Consider the following 22554-nt stretch of genomic DNA (forward strand, 5'->3'; position numbering starts at 1 on the left):
TGTTTATGTCATTTTTTTTAATGATGTTTTCCACATGACTAGCCTTTTGTTATCAGAGAGACATTTATCAGCCAAAGCAGTCCTTCCGAGCTGATCTCTAGCTACATTATTAGCTTAAAAACTGGTAGTGATATTATAATAGTCTGCACAGATTTAACAAGTCCAGGTTGTTATCAAGATTTCCCATTCTGAACAAGAATTGAAGCAAGTGAGAAAGCACCCATAGACATAGAGATGATTGAATGGAGTATTAACAGTTCTGCAAAGTGCTTTGCTCTTTCCAAACATATTTAATGCTGAATACACCTTAATTGAAATGCCATTCAGGCAGGCCCATTATTTTTCTGTGCTGTAATCTTTTTCCCCTTCACATCCATGCTTATGGCTATAATTTGCACAACTGCAAGTTCTTAAATACTCAATCACTTTTTATTCATTTCCCTTTAAATTTTAACTTTAAATCTTTCTTTTAGATTTTACACACATTTGCTGACAATTTGATTAAGCACATGCTGCAGGAAACTGAAAGCATCTCACAAACTATCTAAAGCTGTCAATATCATTTTAGAGTTTGCTATTTATTCACATGCATTTTATTTATACCAACTCACTTTCCTCTAGAGAAGCACAGAGACGTCTTTGGAGAAGCACTGTGGTAACAGCTAATAAAATTTGGGCTTAGCCCAGATAAACAAACAAAAAAAATGTGATAAAGAAACTCAAGATTGATTCTCTTGAAAAAATGAGAAATGCTGTCAGGCTTTCAAGATTCAGTTACAGCCTCTCAATAAAATCAAGCTTTAGTATTTCTTGTGGTGTCTGTTTCCTGACCTGGCCTACCTTGAAGGGCTGATACCATCTTCTCACTTGTACATATGTGTGCATATGTGTGCGTGTGTATTTATACAGAAAGAATGTGAAAACAAAAGGAATGCTTTTATAAACAGCATTTTTGGTTCAAACAACCTATTTGGAGATATTTTACCATTTTCAACTTCATACATAATGGCAGCAAGAATATAGAATGGTGCTAGCATTTTATATACATGCCCACCCACCAATTCAAAGTTCAGGTACAAAAATTCATTGAGATGTCTTCTCAAGCAATATTCCTGAAATTTTCTTCTTTTCTGTTTGGTATATGAGGCGTGCTTGACACATACTGATATCTCAACTATCAAAAGAGATTTCTGTTGCTTAAGTTATAACTTTTGTAATGTTTGTAATATTTTGATTCAGTTTATATTACTTATTGATTAAAAATAGTATTTATATAAGCTTTTTGAAAAACCGTTTATGTATTTGCTATGGTAATACTAACTGATGTGTTGTCATAATTTACATTAGTAATTTATATTACTAATTTATGATTCAGTAATTTACATTAGCACTGACGTTTTTCATTTTTTGTAATTCAATTTTTTAAAATTTCTGCTTATGTTCTTTCTGAGAACAATGCGTTATACAGCATTTGAATAAAATAAATGGGACCCAAAAGGTATTGCACTAGGTTACTTGAGGGACCTACTTATAATTACCGGTTTCATCAGGGGCAGGAGAGACATATTATTGGCTCCCATCAGCTAAGAAATGTCATGTGATGGGACCTAAGAGAAGAAACGTTTCTGCCATGGCACCTGCCCTTCAGAACATCATCCCCCAGAGATTAGATTGGCTCCACATGACAGCCTTTCATAAAATCCTGAAAACATGAGTTTATCAATGGACCTGGGGATCTGGGAATGCAGCAAAATGATTTTATAGTGGTATTGTTAAATGTGATTACCTCAGGTATGGATTTTATTATTTTTTATGATGATTGTATATGCTCATGTTATTTTTTCTGATTTTTTAAAAAATTGTTCTGTTATTCTTTTTTGTGCTTTTTTAGAAATATATTCTTAAATATTAAATTGTTAATGTTTGTTTTAATTGTTCGTAAGTTGCCCAGAGTCACATATATGAGGTAGGTGGCTATATAAATTCAATTCAATTCAATTGATAAATTCATAGGTAGCTACAACCTGGCCTTTGTGTTAAGCAAAGTAGAATAAACTATTAGCAAAATAAAACATCCACAGATATGATTGCATTATATCAGGGATCTCCAACCTATGGTCCGTGGCCCGGTACTGGGCTGTAGCCTATTGGCACCGGGAATAGCTGGTGAGCCCCACTCCACTTGTGGTAGCACCGCTGCGCAGGCACTAGTGGCCCCATATGCACATGCGTGAGGATGCTAGGACCGCCGCCAGATCATGCGGGTGCCAGCAGCCCATTTGCACATGCATGTGTGCACCAGTACATGTGACGTAGGCACATGTGGCCTGTTTGCATGTGCTCATGCATGCTAGTGCTGTCATGCATGTACCTATTTGCATATGTGTGCATGGGCTGCACACACACACATTCCCCTGCTGTTCCATTTCCTTCCAGGCTGTCAAACCAGAAAGGTTAGGGAACTCTGCATTATATCTTAAAGCTAAGAATATGTAAGAGTGAGTTGGAATTTCAAGAATCATGGGGCTTTATGGTTTTGAGGAAGCTATGCTCTTCTGCCATGGGGTACAACCCTCCTAAAAGTGATATTTTTTTTTTTAGTTTTAATTTTAGATCTAACACAGACGTATTAGATACAATATGTTTACTAAAAACAAAGATTAGTCTTGGCATTCCCAAGCCCTTAGGCATACCTTAAGTAGCTCCCTGGATGCTAGCCACAGTCAACATTAGTGACCAGACACAGTTCCCATCAGATATCTCAGTTCTGGACTAGAAGGTTCATTTCTTTTTTAAAAAATAGTGCAAAGACAAAAGAAAATATATTTTGCTTTTCCAATACCTACTAATCAGCACCATGGAAATAATCTCTTTTATATTCTCTTTTAGTCCAATTTATATCAGGTGAATAATTATTCACTGTTGAAACGGCTCATTACTGCACATCTACAACTCTTTGGGGCTATTTTCTTTCTAGGCAACATTATAACCAGGGCATACTAGTATATGACAGCTAATTCAGTGTAGTGGTTAAAGGCACCAATTTAGAAACCAGGAGATTGTATGTTCTGGCCCTGTCTTAGGCATGAGCAAGTTTCTCTCTCTTAGCCCTAGTACCGTAAGCCACTTTGAAAAATATGTCAAGAAAACTGTAGGAAATTGTTCAGTCAGTCACCAGGATTCAACATTACAGATAGTTTTTGACCTACAACCATTTGTTTAGTGGCTGTTCGAAGGTACAACAACACTGGAAAAAGTGATTTATGACCGGATTTCACATTTACGACTGTTGCAGCATCCCTATTAAACATGTGATCAAAACTGAGCCACTTGGCAACTGGCATGTATTTATGACAGCTGAACTATCCCGGGATCATGTGATTACCAACCTTTCCAGCCAGCTTCCAACACACAAAGTCAATGCGGGAAGTCAGATTCACTTAGCGACCGCAGGGTTCACTTAACAACTGTGGCAAAAAGGTTGTAAAATGAGGTGCAACTCATTTAACAACTGCCTCATTTAGCAATGGAAATTTTGGGCTCAATTGAGGTCATAAGTCGAGGACTACCTGTAACTCAAAAGATGCAACATTTGCTACCATATTTATTAAATATAGTAAAAGATTCTTCAAGTAAAATTGTTAAAAGCTGAGTTGCTATATTAATTCAGTCGCTGTAGCTCTGTACTGCAAGGTATAACAAAACCTAAAAGCCTTTTGCACCTTAGCCAAGTTGAACACACTCTTGTTCCAAAAGCCTATGGCAACTGCAATAAGTACTGGCATGGAATACCAAGATTACAAAACAGCAAAAGTCCTTAAAACTTGTGAGATTTGCCAACGTACTGAATTTTATTCTTCTGATGTTTTAATAAATTAATAAAATTAATAAAATAATAAAAAAAAGATCCACCTGGTTAAATATTCTATTCTTTAAAGAAGCTATCAAAAGAGGGGGGAAATAGTACAGCATGTCTATTCCACTAATCAAATTTTTGAATGAAAATGTTCAAACCCATACCAGCAAAAAAGCATTTAATGTTTCTTTTGCACCTTCTGCAGAGCTTGACTGCAGATTTTTGTCTCCTTTGATAAATCAGCCCTATTTACCTATTAATGTTGGTGTAGAGATTCACTTTATTCCAATTTCTGTAACATCATTATTACCATACCACCTATATTTCATGCATGTATGTGTAATGTGTGTGTGTGTGTGTGTGATATACATATATATATACATACATACATACATACATACACACACACACACACATATATACAGACACACTCATATCTAATACACACAAACATGTGCTCTTTTCTATTTTATATATGCAAAATCTAACTGTCATACATAATACCTTATACACACAACAGATTTCTCAGCCAACTTAAATGTTTTTTTAAAGCATAAATGGATGATAAGTGGAAAATTCACAGAACAATAGGATTATGTAGAAATAGGGTTAGCTGGGAAGCTGAAAATTAAAACAGACAGGAAGACTATCAGGAGGTAACATTTTTCTAGGAGAATAGCTTATTGTCTAGAAATAAAAAAATATAACTTGCTTAATTTTTTGAACAATACAAATACGATAAACAAGGCAAAATCCTTATGATAAAAGCAGAAAGCTAGCTATTCTAAAGCTCACCAACAAGAAAAAGTTTGAGGCTGTGAGTGTTCTGACAAAGTTGTAATCTCTGAGATTTGTACTATACTACCGAGAAGGCCTTCTGAAAGTAAAAATAACCTGTATATTATTAACAAATATGAACAATCTCTTTAAAAGCACAGAGTTGCACCATATGTAAGTGCCAGAGTTGTTCAGAATTCCTAATTTAGGTCTTGTCTTTTAGGAGACACTGTCAGTTAAAAAAAAAATGTGCTTTAATATTTCACATAACAATTGCAACAATGCAACAATTCTGTGTATGATATGGCTTTCCCGGGAGCTAAGAAGACCAATCAAAGAATAGTGCCTAGTGAAGTAAAACAATTATGTATATTGCCTACACTTCAAAGAAACAAGCAAAAAGATACAAAGCAATGAGATTCAGTTCCAAACAATCATGTTCAAAGTAGATGCATTACCAAAGTGTTAAATGGCATTACTTTTTGAAAGAAACACTCAACTGACCTCTCTTTTTAAAATACAGAAATGATCATGCTGCTACTAATCAAAGAGACAGAGCTATTATACTGCTTCCACTGGTAAAGAAGCTCTACAACCTGCTGAATTGTAAAAACAAAACACTCATATACACAAACTGAAATCTTTCCGAAACACAATCCTGTTGATTATTTTAAAATTAAACATGCTGACAATGATTAATTCATTAGTTGGGAATAAATAAAGGCAGTTCAGAGACTCAGCACTTCAGCCTCAGGCTTTTGTATTCCCCTTTTTTTTTATTCTATGCATGAGGAGAGCAAGGTCTTTCTCTTTTAGTTTAGAAATTAGTTTTAATCATAGGAAATTAAAGCAAGGTAAAACAATAGTTTCATATTTTGCTTTGTTAACCAAGCCTAGCTAGAACAAGCCACTTACTCAAATTTGAATCCAGCCCTCACCATACTTTTCATAGCAGTTCAATTTATTTGTTGCATATATTCATTATATTTTTAAATTGCAATATTTCTACCATTTTTCTTCTAAAGAATAATCCTGCTAAAATAGTTTAACCTAAGAAATAGTGACTGACCCAAAACCACTGAAATATTTTTTTCCTGTACAGGAAGTCCTCATTTAATGATCACAATTAGGACCAGCAACTCGGTTGTTTACTTAAAGTGGCCATTAAGTAAAAATGTGAGTTCAGCTTTCCTACGATGGTTGTAAATGCAAGGGCTGGTCGCAAGGTTACGTTTTCTTCACCATGATTAACTGTGAACAGTCACTAAAGAAGAACTAACTGTAGTAAAATAGAGACTTGAAATGTTGTGTCCCCAATCCTTATCTTACACCCAGCCCCTATACTCAAAAAGCACTACAACTTGTAAACAAGAAGTAAGTAACCTGGACAACAACTTCCAATTCCCTGGTGATTAACCATGCTATGATCCAAACATCTGAAAAGCATGAGGATGGCTATCCCTGGATCCAGTAGTATTACTACTACATTACCATAAACAATATTTATTTATAACTAAACAGTTAGGTAAATGGTTCGAATCACAGTATGACCAATTCATGTGCAGCTTTTCCAAAGGCACTACTTCCAGGAGCTGCAACCCAATGCTCTACATACAAACCTACAGGTTCCAAATAACCTTTGTGCCTTCAAATCCAAAGGCATAATCCTAATGTAAGATAATATGTTCTCAAAAGGACAGTTGAGCTATATGTTTTTCAGGAAATAAAATGATTTGAACACTGTCCATAAAGACAAGAAGGTATTGGATAAAAGACATCCATTCAGAAATTTATTAACTTCTTGTAGTGCCATATCAAGTCAGGAAGGGGAAAAAGTTGGCAAGGCAGTAAAAAAATGAAACAAAATGAAATGACAGCATGAAAAACTGCTACTGATTCACTTGATTAAAGTAGTTGCTGATCCACATAGAGGGGCCAGATATGTGTAGTTAAGAGATAACAACTGAGCCTGCTCTTTAATTATAGTTACACATTCTTCATTCCTTCCACTAGTTATTTAAATTTATACCACCATCTGCTGGACAGAATTTTAGAACAATCGAATGTAATTAAAGTGCTCCTACTACAAATAAATAGAAATTGCAGCTTTTACCTGAGGTAGAGGCAAAGCAGCCGGGGACATGTGGAGACCATATGGTGCTATAAATGACACCCTCGTGGCCTTTGAATGTGCACAATGGCCGTCCCACTTCAGGATCCCACTAGACAAAATGTAAACAAATAAAGGATAATTGGTACACCTACTTTCAGGATATAGCTCCTACTTTGGAGAGCGACCTTATCTTTTAAAACAAGCAAAGTACAAACAATTATTGTCATGAAACAAATGAACTGCTTTCCCACAGAGTTATTTCCCAGTGTAAAAATGCACGCCTAAAATTTGCCAAAATGTGTACCTATAAAACAGCTTTAATTTATGCCTTTCTGAAAATTAGCTCCTTCTTTGGCTAGATTTAGAAGCTTGCATGTTCTTAATATCATAATATATAAGACTAGTCCAACTATCACTTTCCCAGACTGAGTTGCAAAAACTATAGTTTTAACACTTTCAATAGATGATTTTAAATTTTTGGTTTGAGTTTGCTTTTCCTTTTAAAAACTGGGAAGCATCTCTCTTTCTTTCTCTCTGAAAGAAATAGAAATGAACAGACTTGGAAACACTCAGAAATGTAGACAAGTGATGAGGGGATGACCATCAGAACTTCAAATCTGGGTTGCAAGTAGCTTAGTGACCATTCAACTCTGAATGGTCACTAAGCAACTAGTTATAAGTCAACCATCAACCGCCCTGGATTAATAATTTAAAGAACAATCACATATGCAAGTCTTGATCAATTTGCAGTTTTCTTATGTAAAGAAATATATCTCGTGTCTCTTCCCACTTGATCAGTTAATTCATTAAATAGTGTAATTACAAAAACAACTAGATATCTCACTTTCATTCTCATTTTTTTTAACCAATATTAATTTAAACCAAAGAAAGCAAGTCGTTATCAGTTCAAGAAAAGAACAGAAAACACACTGAGAATATTAATTTAGAATGTTTTAAGCCAATATGCAATTTAAGTAACCTGCAGTACACACATACCAATTTTGCTGTTTGATCCCATGATCCAGATACTATTAACTGATCTCCTCTGGTCTGACTCCAGTCAACACTATAGACCTGTAAATATTAGATATACTTTAGCTTGCTAGCATATATTGGATAAGCCATAATTAGAGCATATTTCCTGTCCTGCTACTGAAAGAATATAATGGATATACTGCGTAAGAGAAATATAACTATATATCAAGGTTCAAGACTGAAAAATGAAAATCTACAAGTCAAAATAAAATGTTTCTCTTTTAATACATATGCATATCAATAATCAACAATTTATGAAGGTACCCTACAATTTGTTAGTTTGTGACACATGAGAATGTTTATGCACACATGTCCATTTATACTAAAATATACTTGTATATACATACATAGATATGTGTGTGGTTGTGTCTCTGTGTATGCAATGTGTATGGCTGGTTGGTACATCCTTTTATTTATTGTAATGTAATAACTATAATATTTACCTTTTCTTCCTAAGATAGAAAATTAAGACCCACTCAATTATGGTTTTTGATAAGATTTCAAGAATTCTTTTTGCTCAGAAGAATGGATCTACTTTATTGCTTGCTGCTTCCTCAATTATAGTTTTTAAAAGCATTCATCCAAACACTGCTCACTCTTATTTTCTGCCCAGCTATTCTTAGATTCGCACATTTCTTTTCTATTTTTCTAGTACTGCATCCACTGTGCACAGAAGATAATCTCCAGGAGAAAACCACAGCCCGTTGTAAAAACTAGGTTACCACTGCAAATATCCCAGTTCAGATACTCATCTACAATTGGTGTAGCATGGAAAAATTACGCAAGCCCAAGGGCTATTTTTAAATTTGCTAAAAGATAAATGCAGCTTCCTGACATGATCCAATTAGTCCTAGTATGGTGTATCAGTATTAACAGTTCTTTAAATATATTGTTTAAAGACTGATACTGAAACACTATATGCCAGACTATTTTCAAAGGATGGCCAGACTATTTTATCAATTAACAAGGCTGCCCAAAACAAAACAATATTCTTTTACCCTGCGACTAGATTCTGTTTTTTTACCTTTATTTTATTTTCTTAGATACCGTCATAAGACTAATCAATTAATGAACTATTACTACAAAACAAAACTTCTAATGTTGTAGAAGAGTCAGAATATTTAATTTTCAGCAACTAAACATATTTCTCAAAAAATTAATATAGCAAAAGCCTGATGGCACTCACTGCTTGTGAACCTCCTCTTGAGAAGAGCTAACCCTGACGGGTTGCAACAAAATACTCCTGCAGAATATATGACTTCTGTTTAACATGGTCACCATAAGACAGGAATCGCTCCAAATACCAACAACTTAAAATAATGCTTAATATATTGCTTATTTTAAGTTTTATTTGCATCAACTAACTGCTGCTTTTGATTAGGTGAGCCAAAAAGCCCAGAGAAGTTTCTTCCCTGCCTTTTTCCTTGCAAAATAAAGTGTTTTGCCCATGTACAGGCACGCCACAATAATTGGAAGCAGCTTATGAAGCAGCCAGTCACGTCTGTAAAAATACATTAATTCTTCAAATAATTTCTTTTGCAACTATATCTGGCACTAAAGCTAGGTGGATGACTTTGAGCCAGTTGTTCTCTTTCAGCCCATTTGCAAAAAGCCTTACAAGAAACCTGAAGGAACTTCACCAGGCAATTGTCAAGAATCGCACTGACTCAAAAGTGTATGTGTGTGTGTCTTTAACACTAGAATGGGAAACTTCTAGTCAACTTAGGCAAAAACCAACCCTTCACTCAAAAACTCATCATTCTGCCCAAAAGCTTCTTCTCCCAACCGCTGCTACCTTCCTTACCCTTTCAGGCTGATTTCTTCAACACATACTTTCTCCTAAAAAAGAGTGTACAACTGTACATGCCATATGAAGAGCTGCACTTGGCTCATGCTTCTTCATTCCTCGCACACTTTCCTACTACTACGCACTTTCCCTGATGGAGGAGAACGCAGTGGCCTCATCTGACAATAACTCCTTAGAAGAAGGTAAATTAGGCTGCCCCAAACTGCTCTCTGAATCAGCTGAGGCAATCACTAGCACAGGACAATGGTTAAAATCAGTCTCTGCTAACTCTCTCTCCATGTCTTTGATTATCACACCCGATCTGTTTCCTGCTTCTATTGCTTTTGTTTCATGTCACTGACTATCTTCAAAGGCAATGAATGACAATGTCTAACAAATTTTAAAGGCCTTGAGGCTATAATGAGGATTCAAATGATATCCCAATAAAAGGAAAAAAAACCTAGTTTATCAATTGAGGGTGTTAAGCCAGTTTCACTCATTAGTGGACAATGGGTGCTGGTAGAAACAAAAAGCTGCACGTGGAGAAAATCCCACAGACAGGCCTTCGAATTTTTTAAATAATAAAATGTGTAACCTGTAAAATAAGAAAACAAAAGGCAAGAAATGTATGAAATGCTTGAGGCTAATTCAATTGGATTTTGAAATGTCCTATTCTATCACAGAGTGATAAGGTAAGGTAAGGTAAGGTAAGATAAGATAAGATAACCTTTATTGTCATTTTTTTTACTGTGGGCACAACGGCACACATCAAAAATGAAATTTAGTTGCCCGCTCTGAAAGTGAAACACATACATGACACACACCTAAACATACTATATACAACTTATGTACAGATCCATCCCCCTACATATACATAACAAATAAATATTAATTACTGTCCATCTTGAATATATAACAGAAGGAGGAAGCTTGAGCGTTCACAAGGTTAATGTTGTATGGAATGAAACTATGGCTGACTCTGGATGTTCTGCTACGGATACCATGAAGAAGTGACAAAAGATATTCCAGTGTATGGCAGAAACAACTATTCCAAGGGTCTTCAAATTCGGCCCTTTTATGACTCATGGACTTCAACTCCCATGCTGGCTGAGGAATTCTGGGAGTTGAAGTCCATGAGTCACAAAAGAGCCGAGTCTGAAGACTCATGAACTATTCCAATCTTACCAATAGTCGTCTACCCTTAAAATTACGAAAATTATGACGTTAGAACAATTGATCTCAAAACATTTATTCGAATAATTGATCTCAAAACATTTTGCAAACCCCCTAGAGAAGGGCTTTTCAACCTTTTCACCCATTGTACCACTTTTAGGATATGGTAATATCCGAGTACCACCAGTTGCCTAGCAAGGTGTCAAAAACTTGATGACCAAAAAAAAGGAAAAAAGTGATGAAGTACAGGTAGTCCTCAACTTACAACAGTTTGCTTAGTGACTGTTCAAAGTTACAATGGCGCTCTTCCTCCTGTCCGAGGTTTTCATTGTTGTGAGCATTTCTGCTGAGGATTAGCAGCGGGGATGGGGTGGGGGGGGGTGTTTGGTTTTTATTCATCCCGTTTGCTGGGTGGTTGCAGCAGGTTTTGGTCACTTCACATGACCCTGGGACACTGTGACCGTCATAAATATGAATCAGTTGCCAAGCATCTGAATGTAGATCACAAGACCCTAGAGATGCTGCAACATTCCAGCTGATCGGCGCTTCTTCTGGGCTCAGCAGAAGCGCCTGGATCAGTGCTGAGCTCCAGCTGGAGCCTGGTGCTGATCCTGGTGCTTCTACTGAGCCCTGACAGCCCCGAACAAGCGTTGATCCTGGTGCTTCCGCTGAGCCCTAACAGCCCTGCAGCTCCAGCCATCTCTCACTCAGGCTTGTGCAGTGCTGCCACCGGTTCAGCTCATTCCCCTCCCCCGCTACCACTTTTCTGGGATGGTCGCGTACCACCTGCCAGGTGCCAATGTACCACAGGTAGTACCCGTACCATTGGTTGAAAAGCCTTGCCCTAGAGAAGGTATATTTGGATTGCTCCAAATTTTGGCTATTTTAAGATTCTAACTTTGCCACAAAGACAATGAATACATTTTTACGTTAGCTTCTCTTATTAATCTTGGGGCAATCAGTACAGTTCTACAAAGTGATAAACCTATGTATTCTGCAGAGTAGAGAAAGTTATGTGTAGGAAAGCCAATAAAGAACTTGTTTTATATGGCAGAAGTTCATACAATATAAAAATACCACAATCTTCCTGGAAAAAGAAAAAAATAGCGTAATTTTAGATAACACAACCTTTGTAGTGTTTCTATAGTTACTGTAACACTTTAAAAAAATAATAGCAAAAAATATTTCCATTTTTCCCCAAGAGATCTAACAGAATCATTATGTTACATAATACTCAAAAATAATTTTCATTGATCTCGATGCAAAATTGTTATTCAAACAGGGATGCAAGAATTGTAAGGATAATATATCGCTGGACAGAACATTGCAATTTCCAATGGAAATTCTGCTTGTTAGTTATTATATATTTTCAAAATGTCATTTTCTCCAAAGTTTATTTCTTTTTTAAAAAACATTTTAATAACATTTTTATAAAGAAAAGATAAAGAGAAGAAACTTACAAAAGCAATAGCAGGATAAATCAGAGGGATTATCCAATCACAATTCATAAAAGTGAAAGAAAATTCTGGTATTTTTAAACTTCAATTACTATTTTTATGATTAAGCAATAAAGGGTTCCTTTTTGAAGAGTCTATCTCAGTGATGGCAAAACTTTTAGAGACCGAGTGCCTAAAACCCACACCCACCCCACCTCCCTGCCTGCCTCCGCCTCGCCCTGCCCGCCCGCAGGGCCACCCACTGCCTCCACAGCCCGCCAGCAGCACCATGGTGGCCACGCCCTTCGCCCACGCCCTGCAGCAGCATCTGTGTGTGACAGGGCGCGAGGGCAGAGTCTTGTCTCCACTGCCTGGCTGCCATGTTCTTGGCAGCGCTGCTTTGCGTGGGCCGCACACAGGGTGACTCTCCTCCAAGGGGCTGCTGGTGAGGAAGGGGCCGCGGGGGAAGGCGAGGCTAGGCTGATGGCACATGTGCCCAGAGAGAGGGCTCTGAGTGCCACCTCCAGCACGTGTGCCATAGGTTCACCACCATTGGTCTATCTTTTTCTAGAGAAAAGTGACTATATTTAATTATACCTCTTGAGTATGTTCTTTATAGACCTGCAAAGGACCTGCAGGTTTTTCTGTATCCCAGATTTGTAAAGATCCATCTCCACTAGAGGTGACCAACACATGTTCATTCTTTTCACTCCACGTCACATCAAATAGACCATCATTCCAGTCAAAACTAAACCAAAAGTGAATATATTAATTTATGACAATAATATAGCATGTAATATAACTGTGTTCTATTTAAAGATACAATCTCAAACCAAAAAGTTACATCTTACATAAAAACCTGGAATGAAATTTTCAGCAAGTCATAACATAACTCAGTTTAACTCATCTTATAGAGAAATTGTGAAAAGACAGAAACCCTTAGAGATTCCACTATGAGCTTCTTGTTTAAACCAGACATGTCAAACACAAGGCCCAGGGGCCGGATGCAGCCCGCAAAGTGGTTTCATGTGGCCCACCAAGCCATTCTTGAAACAGTAAGGGAACGGCCCCCTCTGCCTTGGCCCAGGCCAGCCCCGGGAGCCAATGTACAATTTTGTGGTGACCATCTATGCTGAAACGCATTCAGTCTTAGCTCCACAAGGCCATCTGGAAACAGCGAGGAACCAGCCCCTGCCGTGTCGGCCCCGCCCCCTGGGTGCATGCTGGGGAGGTGTCACCTTTTGTAAGGAATGAAGAAATGTACCATCGCCTGGAAGTGGCCAGTAAATGGTCCTCGCCTATTTCACATATCTGGCTTGATGGGTTCCGGGGGAGGGGTTTCCGCAGGCAGTGGGGCAAATGATGTAGAGCTGGCCATACCCACCCAGTAGGCCACACCCACTCCATCCATGCCCACACAGCAGGCCGCACCCACCATGGCCACACTCACCCGGCCTTCCAAAGGCAACCGCAATGCTGATGCGGCCCTCAATGAAATTGAGTTTGATACCCCTGGTTTAAACAAAGAATGTATTGAGAGAGGGGGTTGACGTCACGCTTTTAACATTCAGCATTTTAAAAATTAGTTTACTAGAAACAAATAGATCTAACTTTCATGAAGTTCATATCCACAGTTTATTTTTTTCAAGCTTATTGTCAGTGGGGCCATTGATAGAGGAAAGGTGATAATGAATCACCTTGGAAAATTTGATTTGATTTAAACTTCTAATTCTTCTCCATTAGCGATCAACTTTGATCACCAAAACTTCATTGAATTATTCATATATTGTTAAATGTTGTACTGACTCCAAAAATTTTGAGATATTTCTCAATCCAGCTATGTGAAACAGAATCAAATGCCTTTTTATATCTATTCAAGTTATACTTTATGAGAACAAGCTGGAAGGAAATTTAATAAGCTAATTGAAGTTAGGATGGATTTTCTGTTGGTTTGATGCAGCAGGTAATTAAAAGAATATTCAATGCATTATTTTGTGCTTATAAAATGGATCTGAAAATGGGTTATTCTTTTTTTCTTTTATATATAATGTTTGAGTAATTCCTAAATTTTGCAAAAATATTACTGAAAGGAAATTTGAAAATGTACACTGTATGTTAAGAGAGTTTAAAAAGATGCATTAGAATTGATTTTAGTTATAAAGACAAAATTTTTAGAAAAATGTTTAGAGTTTTAAAAATAATATAAAAGTTTTCCCTTTATGATTAAAGAATTAAAGAATTTGAAAGAACAAGGTGAGTTTTGTTAATATAATTGATGATAGTTTAGAAAGATTAATATAGTTATTACTTCCCAGAAAAGGGAGAAAAAGAAAAAAAATATTTTGTTAAAATGGCAACATAAGTTATTTTAAACAAAGAGATTTTATTTGGTCTTATTTCTATTGGGATATTGCTAAATTAAAATTTAGTCGGAAGATTTAAAGAATTGGCTTGTAATAATTATAGGTAACGTAAAAAGCTGAGGTCATACTAGAATTTTATTATGTTGAAAAAAGAGTTGGTGAATACAGTACCTTTTTTATAGTCATGTATTCCCCTTCCTTTTCTTAATCTTTATTTTCATTGTATTTTATGCTATAATGAACCTTAATAAAACTTCAAAAAAAGATTTGGTTTGTAATTATGCCCGTAAGTACCTTGTATGTTGTTGGCAAACAAGTTATGGATCTGTAGTTAGAAATGTCCTACCAGTTGTTAGCTGTTTTACTTACAGATTACTTGATGGAAAAACCCCTTCGCAGTTTTAATGAAGAGAACATCTCTTCATTACATGTTTTACAAGTCTGCAATAGTGGCAAATATCTGTAGTTCGTGTGTAGGATGAGAATAAAGGTTCGTTCTTTGAGCTTGTAGGTTGGCTTCCAAACGTTTTGTTACCAGGCTAGGTAACATCTTCAGCAGAATTAGTGTTGTGGGTGTGTCAAATGATGGTCTTGTGATGGGTCTTATGATGGGTCAGGTGTGAGTCATCAGTGAGAGGCTTGTGATGGGTCTTGTGATGGGGAGGTTACATCAGGTCAAGGTTATTGGGAAGTGACCTGCAGGTGGAGTGGAGGGGGGTTGCATGTGTTGGTTGACACTCGGTGCTGTCTCTGGTTGACTGTGTGGTTGAGGGGTTCATAGGCTGGTTGTAGGTCAATGTGTCTGTTGATGGAATTGCTTGTGGAATGTCAAGCTTCAATGAACTTATGAGCGTGGTGGGTGGTAGCGTGGCCAATGATTTTTGTGTTGTTCTAATCGAACTGGTGCTCTTTGGTGTTGATGTGAGTAGAGATTAAGGATTTGGGTTTATGGGGTTTGACTGCCAGATAGTGTTTGTGGATCCTGGTTGACGACTCAACCCACTCAATAAACTCCCCAGAACAATAGCGGTAAGCTATTAAACTGAATAAAATTTAGTAGACATAACTATGTGTTGCATCTAAAAAAATTTCTAGTTGTCCTTTTACTTCCTAAAGGCTTCTTGAGGCTTCTGAATTGTTCTATTGTCAATAATTCTTTCAGCCCCTTTTTTATTCAATACTATTCTATTAAATCAGTGGTTCTCAACCTTTCTAATGCCGCGACCCCATAATACAGTTCCCCATGTTGTGGTTACCCCGAACCACTTATACATCACCGGGTGCCAGGGGCGTGGCCAAAGAAAAGGGGGAAAAAATAGCGGACAGCCTTGTTTGGCGACCCCCGTGAAATGGTCGTTCGACCCCAAATGGGGTCCCGACCCACAGGTTGAGAACCACTGTATTAAATCAACACACAGGAATTTAGCAGTATAAGTGCATTTGATACATTACAGTTTTATAAAACTACATCAGAATATCTAATTCCCAAAACACAAGATTATGCAATAATTACTTTTATTATGAAAAAACAAAATACCTCCTGAAAAGATGAAGTCCAGCTTCATTTTGTTCCAACACTACTAGAGTTCCACAACCTAAAATTGAAGACAATAAAAAACACTGAAAACAATGGTCTATATAGTATAATATGGACTAAATTAGAGTAAGATTCTTGAGAACTGCTGAACTTTGGGAATCCCTTTCAGAAAACACTGAAGCCTACCTTATAGCCTTGTCAAATTATATCTACTTAACATAGAATTGCTACTCTGGCAGTGCTTTTCTAGGGTATGAGAGGCTTTCATCACTCAGTTTTTAATTCTTTTAACTGAAGCTGGGTCCTATTATATGCAAATTATGTGCTCTATCACAGGGGTCCCCAACCCCTGGTCCATGGACCAGTACCGGGCCGCGGCAAGCCAGGAACCGGGCCGCACAAACAAGCAAAGCCCCATCCGCGAGATGCAGGCAGCACACAAAACAACGCACCCTCCGGTCCGTGGAAAAACTTCTCTCCACGGAGCCGGTCCTTGGCATCCAAAAAGTTGGGGACTTCTGCTCTACCATCTTCTTTTTCCAAAAGTTGTACAGGATACATTGATACTTAATGCTACGCTTGGATGAATTTTATAGTTAATAAGTCTCTAGAGACTACATATAAAAATACATCTCTATAGCATGGATTGTTAAGCAGAATCAGTATTATCTTTTACAGCCTTCAAAATTAGACATTTCAAAAACCATTTTGAAAGTTTGTGAGGGGGAAAGGAAGGAAGAAGCATTTTCAAATAAACATTTGAAAAAGATAATTTTTTGACTTTAGGTACAAAAACATAATTGTCACAATTAACTTCAGATATAGTTTTAAATAATGTAGAGATGACCTTATGGAAGGAATGCTGAACAGTTAAGGTAAAAGAAACAGCAAATGAATCCTGCAAAAATGGAAAGAATGAGAAAGAAAGAAACTCAAAATAAGTCCGCTTTGATTTTATTTCGTGTAAAAAAAGGTAGAGGGAAACTGATAGACTTTCAAGATTCTGCTTTATAACCCACAACAATAAAGTAGCATATCTGGAATTCTTGCAGTATCTGGTCTGCAAGATCCTGGGCTAAAGGAGTGGCATAGATTTAATGACTATCATAAACTGTGTAACTATACTGAATAATTGTATACTTATTCCCTATGTAAAATGGAAATGAAACCTAAGACTCCATAGTTGCATGCAAACCCAAATGTTTCACCTGTAATTCCAGAACTTATTCAAATGTTGTCACCATCACTGGGAGAAAATGATTAAATGTATGACAGGGAACTGCCATATTAACTCCATTTAATTTAATTTTAATTCAATAAAAATGATTTTCTTTCTTTTCATCCTTGTACTGTGCGTCTTTTGGATTGCAACCTCAAGCACACCATTCAAATATGACAGCATGTGGGAATGCTTCTTTCCTGAGGCATTTTTGTTATCTTTGGAAGTTCATTTCCAGGTGCAATACGGATTCTCAATTTACAACCATTCATTTAGTGACCATTCGGAGTTACAACAGAACTGAAAAAAGTGACTTATCATTTTTCACACTTGCGACTGCTGCACCACCTCCATGTTCACGTGATCAAAATTTAGACACTTGGAAAACGACTCATATTATGATGGTTGCAGTGTCTGAAGATCATGGGATTGCCTTTTGCAACCTTGTAACAAGAAAAGTCAATGGGAAAGCCAGATTCACTTAATAACCAGGTTACTACTGCAGTGATTCACTTAACAATTGTGGCAAGAAAGATCATAAAATGGGGCAAAACTCACTTAACAACTGTCTCGCTTAGGAACAGAAATGTTGGGTTGAATTGTGGTTTAGTAGAGGCCTAGCTGTAGTACCAAACATAATTAGACTATAAGGCAAATAACATTTTCGATACTAGATTTGCAAAGAGACATTCAGGTAGTCCTCAACTTTTGACAACAATTGAGCCGCCAAATTTATGTTGCTAATCAATTTCCTCAATCACATCAGACATAAAAAAATTATCAGCCACAATACTATAATGAACCATGCATTTGTTTAGGATGCATATGGACTTTTGCTGACGTTTTCCCACTGAACATGTATCAAAAACTGCTTTATTTCTGCTTTAAAAGAAGGGAACTTTTTTTTTCTTGGAGCTTCTTCATTCCAACTGGGTGTAACCTAAAAGCACACACCCACCAAAGTCTCAGCAGTCTCTTCCCACGTGAGGATTGTGTACAGCACTTATCACGGCTTTTTCACAAGCCCTTCCCCCGATTTTTCGTGATCTCTGAGCTAATCTATTAAAAATGCCGTCCTAAAAAGTGTGCATCATCACACCTGAGGACTCCCAGTTACTGTAATTTTAGCTCACCAATAGCATGTAGCATTCCTGTTCCAGGTAAACTTTTATCAGCTGAGTTAAATGCAATCTAAGCTGCAAAAACCTAGTATTGCAATCTAGGAAGTAAATCCCATGAAACCTAATGGCCAGGAAAGTGACAGTGGCTTCTATCCAAGCGAAGCGCCTCAAACACGCACGCAGATTGGAGCCTATAGTAGCTCTGTCTTTTACAGGACAAGTCTGCTCCACACCGCCTATCATCCTCTCCACCCGCCCTTTGGACGCGACCAAAGAATCTAGGTAGCAGAAGCGCTTAGGTAAGGGGATTGCTGCTGCTGCTGCTGTCACTGCGCACGCGCCACCTGCTGCCGTTTCACCTGCAATCCCGTAGTACTGCGAGGTAGCGCAGGCCAAACGCCCCGGCAGGTACGGCGAAAACTCGACTGCGTAACCGTGGCGGCCGGGCAAGCGGAAGGCCTGCGCCCTCAGGAGCTTCCCTAGCGCCTCGCCGCTGCTGCGGCTCATGGCTTCACCGCCGGCGCTGAGCTCGTCTGGCAGCTGCTCGCGGGCGGCTTCAAAACCACCCGCTCCCTTCCTTGTTTCGCCGCCCCTCTCGTGTGGGCGGGGATGAGGGAAACGGTCGCCGTCACCGCCATGGTTGTTTTGGGCTACAAGCCTTTCTTCCCGAATGCCTTCTTGCGAGTCGGACTTCCGGTCCCAGCTCGCCTTTCTTTGGAATCGCTTCGTGTGCGAGAAGGCGCGCGAGAAGGTTCTCGTCATTCGAGGATTTCTGTTGTAACGCTGATTTGCGGCATTCGTGCCTCTTCTAAGGCAACTTGTGAAAAAGAAACGACATTGTGCTTTTACAACGCGCTCAAGCTGGTCAGTGACAAACCATTTTCTCGATTCGCATAATGCATTAAAAGCTACAAACTAATCCCAGGGGCTACTTTTGTGCACCACGCGAAACAAAAACAAACAACATGATTAAAACTATCCAAGATGAGTTATAGGTTGCGCACACGACACTACTACGTCTTTAACTGACGTGATTAAGCGTGTTGTGTAATGATACTGTGTTTCTTTGACTTTGCAATACTTTATATTGCTTTTCATTAAGATGGATTATAGTGTGGTTATAAGGGTACAATAATAAATAGGTAAAGCCACAAATGAATATTTGTTTTCACTTTTTAAAACGCAGAATAATAAATTAATGTCAAGGCATATTGCAATAAAATCTTTTAAGGACGTCATTGCTCTCTCCTTTCTGTAAATCTTCGGTTTGACAGTATACACAGTATTTTAAAAAAAATAATGCACCTTTAATCTTTAAACCAACACTCCTCCTTTCTTTGGATCTGTTTAAAAAATTAATATTAACATATATTAAAATCTTACCGATATTAACCTAAAATTACAATTCCTGTAATGAAATTATGTTCTCTTATAACACTATTGTAGAAATTTGCTGGTGATTTTGCTCAGAAAAGCTCTGAGATCCCTTCCAACTCTTTCATTCTGTGATTCTGTAAAAATCAAATTTTTCTCTGCCTAAAATATCTCTCAGATTTCAGGAATTAACCTTTGGAAATGATTGTGTAGTGGAAATTTCTGCCAGATTTCAGGAAAGCTCACCAGTGCCTGCTGGAAACCCTATGAGTCTTATTATCTGTGAAATTATTGCCTACCCAATTCCATAATGGCTGTGGCTAGCTTTATAAAGTGAAAAGGAAACAAGGCTATATGCAAAATGAACACAGGATTATATAAATGCAATCATCTGGTGGAATAACATATCATATTTGAACATTATCCCCCAGCTAAAAGATGCCCACTGAAAATATAAGCATGGGGAAAATGGTTTAGAGAAAAAAAGGAAGATTCCATTAAGATCTTGATGGAAATACTGTTCCAAAGAATAGGTGCAATGACAGGCAGCTTGCTTCCTGGTTCCCGCTACATTATATTGTTTAATTGATGGGACCCAGAGCAATCTGACTTTGTTAGAACAAACAGGATGGGCAGACATAATGCAAGACAGATGATCCCTCAAATAAGCTAAAATCTTATATAAGTGCCCAGTGCTTTTTTCCTTTAAAAAAAAAAAAAGGTGCCAGAACTCACACATGTCATACAACCCGCCTTGCCTACCCTACAAGGTTCCATCCAAAAAAGGTGCCGGAGCTCCATTCTGGGCGTTCTATGAGAAAAAAAGCCCTGTTAGTGCCCCCCCCCCAACCTTTTGGGCACCAAGGACTGGTTCCATGGAGAGAGGTTTTTCAGCAGACCAAAGGGGGCATTTCATGTGCTGCCTGCATCCCACAGATGGGGCTTCACTTGTTTGCACGGACCTATTTCTGGCATGCTGCAGATCAGTACCCATCCATGGACTGGGGATTGGGGATCCCTGCCTTATATTATCAACACCTTGAATTGTATGTAAATCTTGACAGCAGATAGAGAAGCTCATGAAGAGACTTACCTATAATTCAAGGTGCTGATGATCAGCTACACTTGTAGAGCAGGGCAGCTAGCCACCACAGAGATCTCCACAGAGCAGAATTACTATTCATTTCTCTGGACTTCAGAGTTGTGACTGCTGCAGCACCCAAAACACAGTTAAGTAAATTTTGGACAAGGCAACACCTCCCCCATCAATCAAGCAGGTTTTAGTAATTTGTCCATTTTCTCTACAATTAAATTGTGGAAGAACTTGGACTCTAGTGGAGTTCCCCAAGGCCCTGTAATTGTTATTTGGGGATTCCTTTAATAATGTGACCTGGTTTCCTTTTGTTGTTTTGATGGTTTCCTCAAATTTCCACTTTTTTAATTTGTGAAAAATCCAAATGGGAACATCTTGGAGAGCTGTCAGAATTTTGCAAGATTGAGCAATCTTATGAAATCTAAACAAATCTTAATTTTTTGTAAAATAAATATTTTAGTGCTCAGGCCACTATGTAATGTTTTATTTAGCTGTCAGAATTTTACAAGATTGAGCAATCTTATGAAATCTCAAAAAATCTTAATTTTTTGTAAAATAAATATTTTAGTATGAACCAGGCCACTATAACCTGCTGTGGTTAAACCATAGTTTAACATGTTTTCTTAGGTTATGTTGTCAAATTAGACCTTTACTAATACAAATATATAATCCTTGGACACCAGGATCAAAGAAATTCACGTTTCCATCAAGCAAACTTGTTATTCTAAGCTTCAGTTTTTATTTTTTTAAAAAAATGTAATATATGTTTATTTTTGCAATCATCTTTATGATTTCTGAGCTGTTCATCTTTATTTTCAGGTTCCCAATTACATCATGTAAAGATATATCAAGGGACCTTATCTCAGGAGGCACAAGAGCCAATGTTTGTTTTATTGCAGGAAAAGGCAGGGATTACATTGTGCAAAGAAAAACGTGAAAAGAAACTTTTAGAATGAAACGTTCATTTATTACAAAAAATGCACTTTCTAAAAGAGATGTATTCTAAAGTGGGCCTTTTTGAGGTCAGGTAGCACATAGGGTGATGCAAGAGAGCATAGAAATCACTTTGGAGAAAATAAGCAGCAGCTGTTAGCAAAATGTGTGCTTAGCCTGAGAAAACAAAAGAGCTTGAGAAAGAAACCAAAAATTGCCCTGCATTGATAGCTTTTCATATAAGACGGAAGGAAGGGAAAACCCAATTAAGATGTTATTATATCCGATATCAATAGAGTGAAGTTCTGTTATATATTGTGTTTGTTTCTTGACCTGACTTATCTTGGTTGACAGATACCCATCTCTCTGGTCAGCCAGTGCTTTAAATTTCAAGAGCCATTATATCTAAGCAGGATGAGACACCCCTTGTGACAGAAATAAATTGTACTCCTGTTCAGATACAGGAAGTCCTTGACTTAACAACAGTTTGTTTAGTGATCGTTCAATGTTACAACCGCACTGAAAAAAGTGACATAACTGTTTTTCCCACGTACGACTGTTGCGGCATCCCCATGGTCATGTGATCAAAATTTAGATGCTTGGAAACTGACTTGTATTTATGACAGTTGCAGTGTCCTGGGGTCGTGTGATCCCTTTTTGCGACCTTCTAACAAGCAAAGTCAATGGGGAAGCCAGATTCACTTAACAACCATGTTACTAACTTAACAACTGCATAGA

General features: G+C 37.7%; 2 protein-coding genes across 4 annotated transcripts in view; one reads left to right on the forward strand and one right to left on the reverse strand.

Moving 5' to 3' along the window:
* PEX7 (peroxisomal biogenesis factor 7) overlaps positions 1 to 19203 on the reverse strand; it is a 51417-nt gene extending 32214 nt beyond the window's left edge. Inside the window, exons 1-5 of the mRNA XM_039323277.1 lie at positions 18776 to 19203; positions 16077 to 16134; positions 12774 to 12924; positions 7743 to 7820; positions 6747 to 6855 (exon numbers count right to left, since the gene is read on the reverse strand). Coding sequence (XP_039179211.1) covers positions 6747 to 6855; positions 7743 to 7820; positions 12774 to 12924; positions 16077 to 16134; positions 18776 to 19178 — 799 coding nt within the window. The 5' untranslated portion in view covers positions 19179 to 19203. The remainder of the gene's footprint in view (positions 1 to 6746; positions 6856 to 7742; positions 7821 to 12773; positions 12925 to 16076; positions 16135 to 18775) is intronic.
* The window catches only part of MAP3K5 (mitogen-activated protein kinase kinase kinase 5), a 118344-nt gene continuing 114931 nt past the window's right edge, over positions 19142 to 22554 (forward strand). For 2 of the 3 annotated variants that reach the window (XM_039323147.1, XM_039323155.1), the window contains exon 1: positions 19142 to 19280. The gene's annotated coding sequence lies outside the window, so the exon portion shown is untranslated. The remainder of the gene's footprint in view (positions 19281 to 22554) is intronic. The other variant, XM_039323166.1, reaches the window with a different exon arrangement.

The sequence above is a fragment of the Crotalus tigris genome, unplaced genomic scaffold (assembly GCF_016545835.1).
Source record: "Crotalus tigris isolate CLP2741 ecotype Arizona unplaced genomic scaffold, ASM1654583v1 scf7180000017611.44802233496:7321179, whole genome shotgun sequence".
In the NCBI taxonomy this organism is placed as follows: Eukaryota; Metazoa; Chordata; class Lepidosauria; order Squamata; family Viperidae; genus Crotalus; species Crotalus tigris.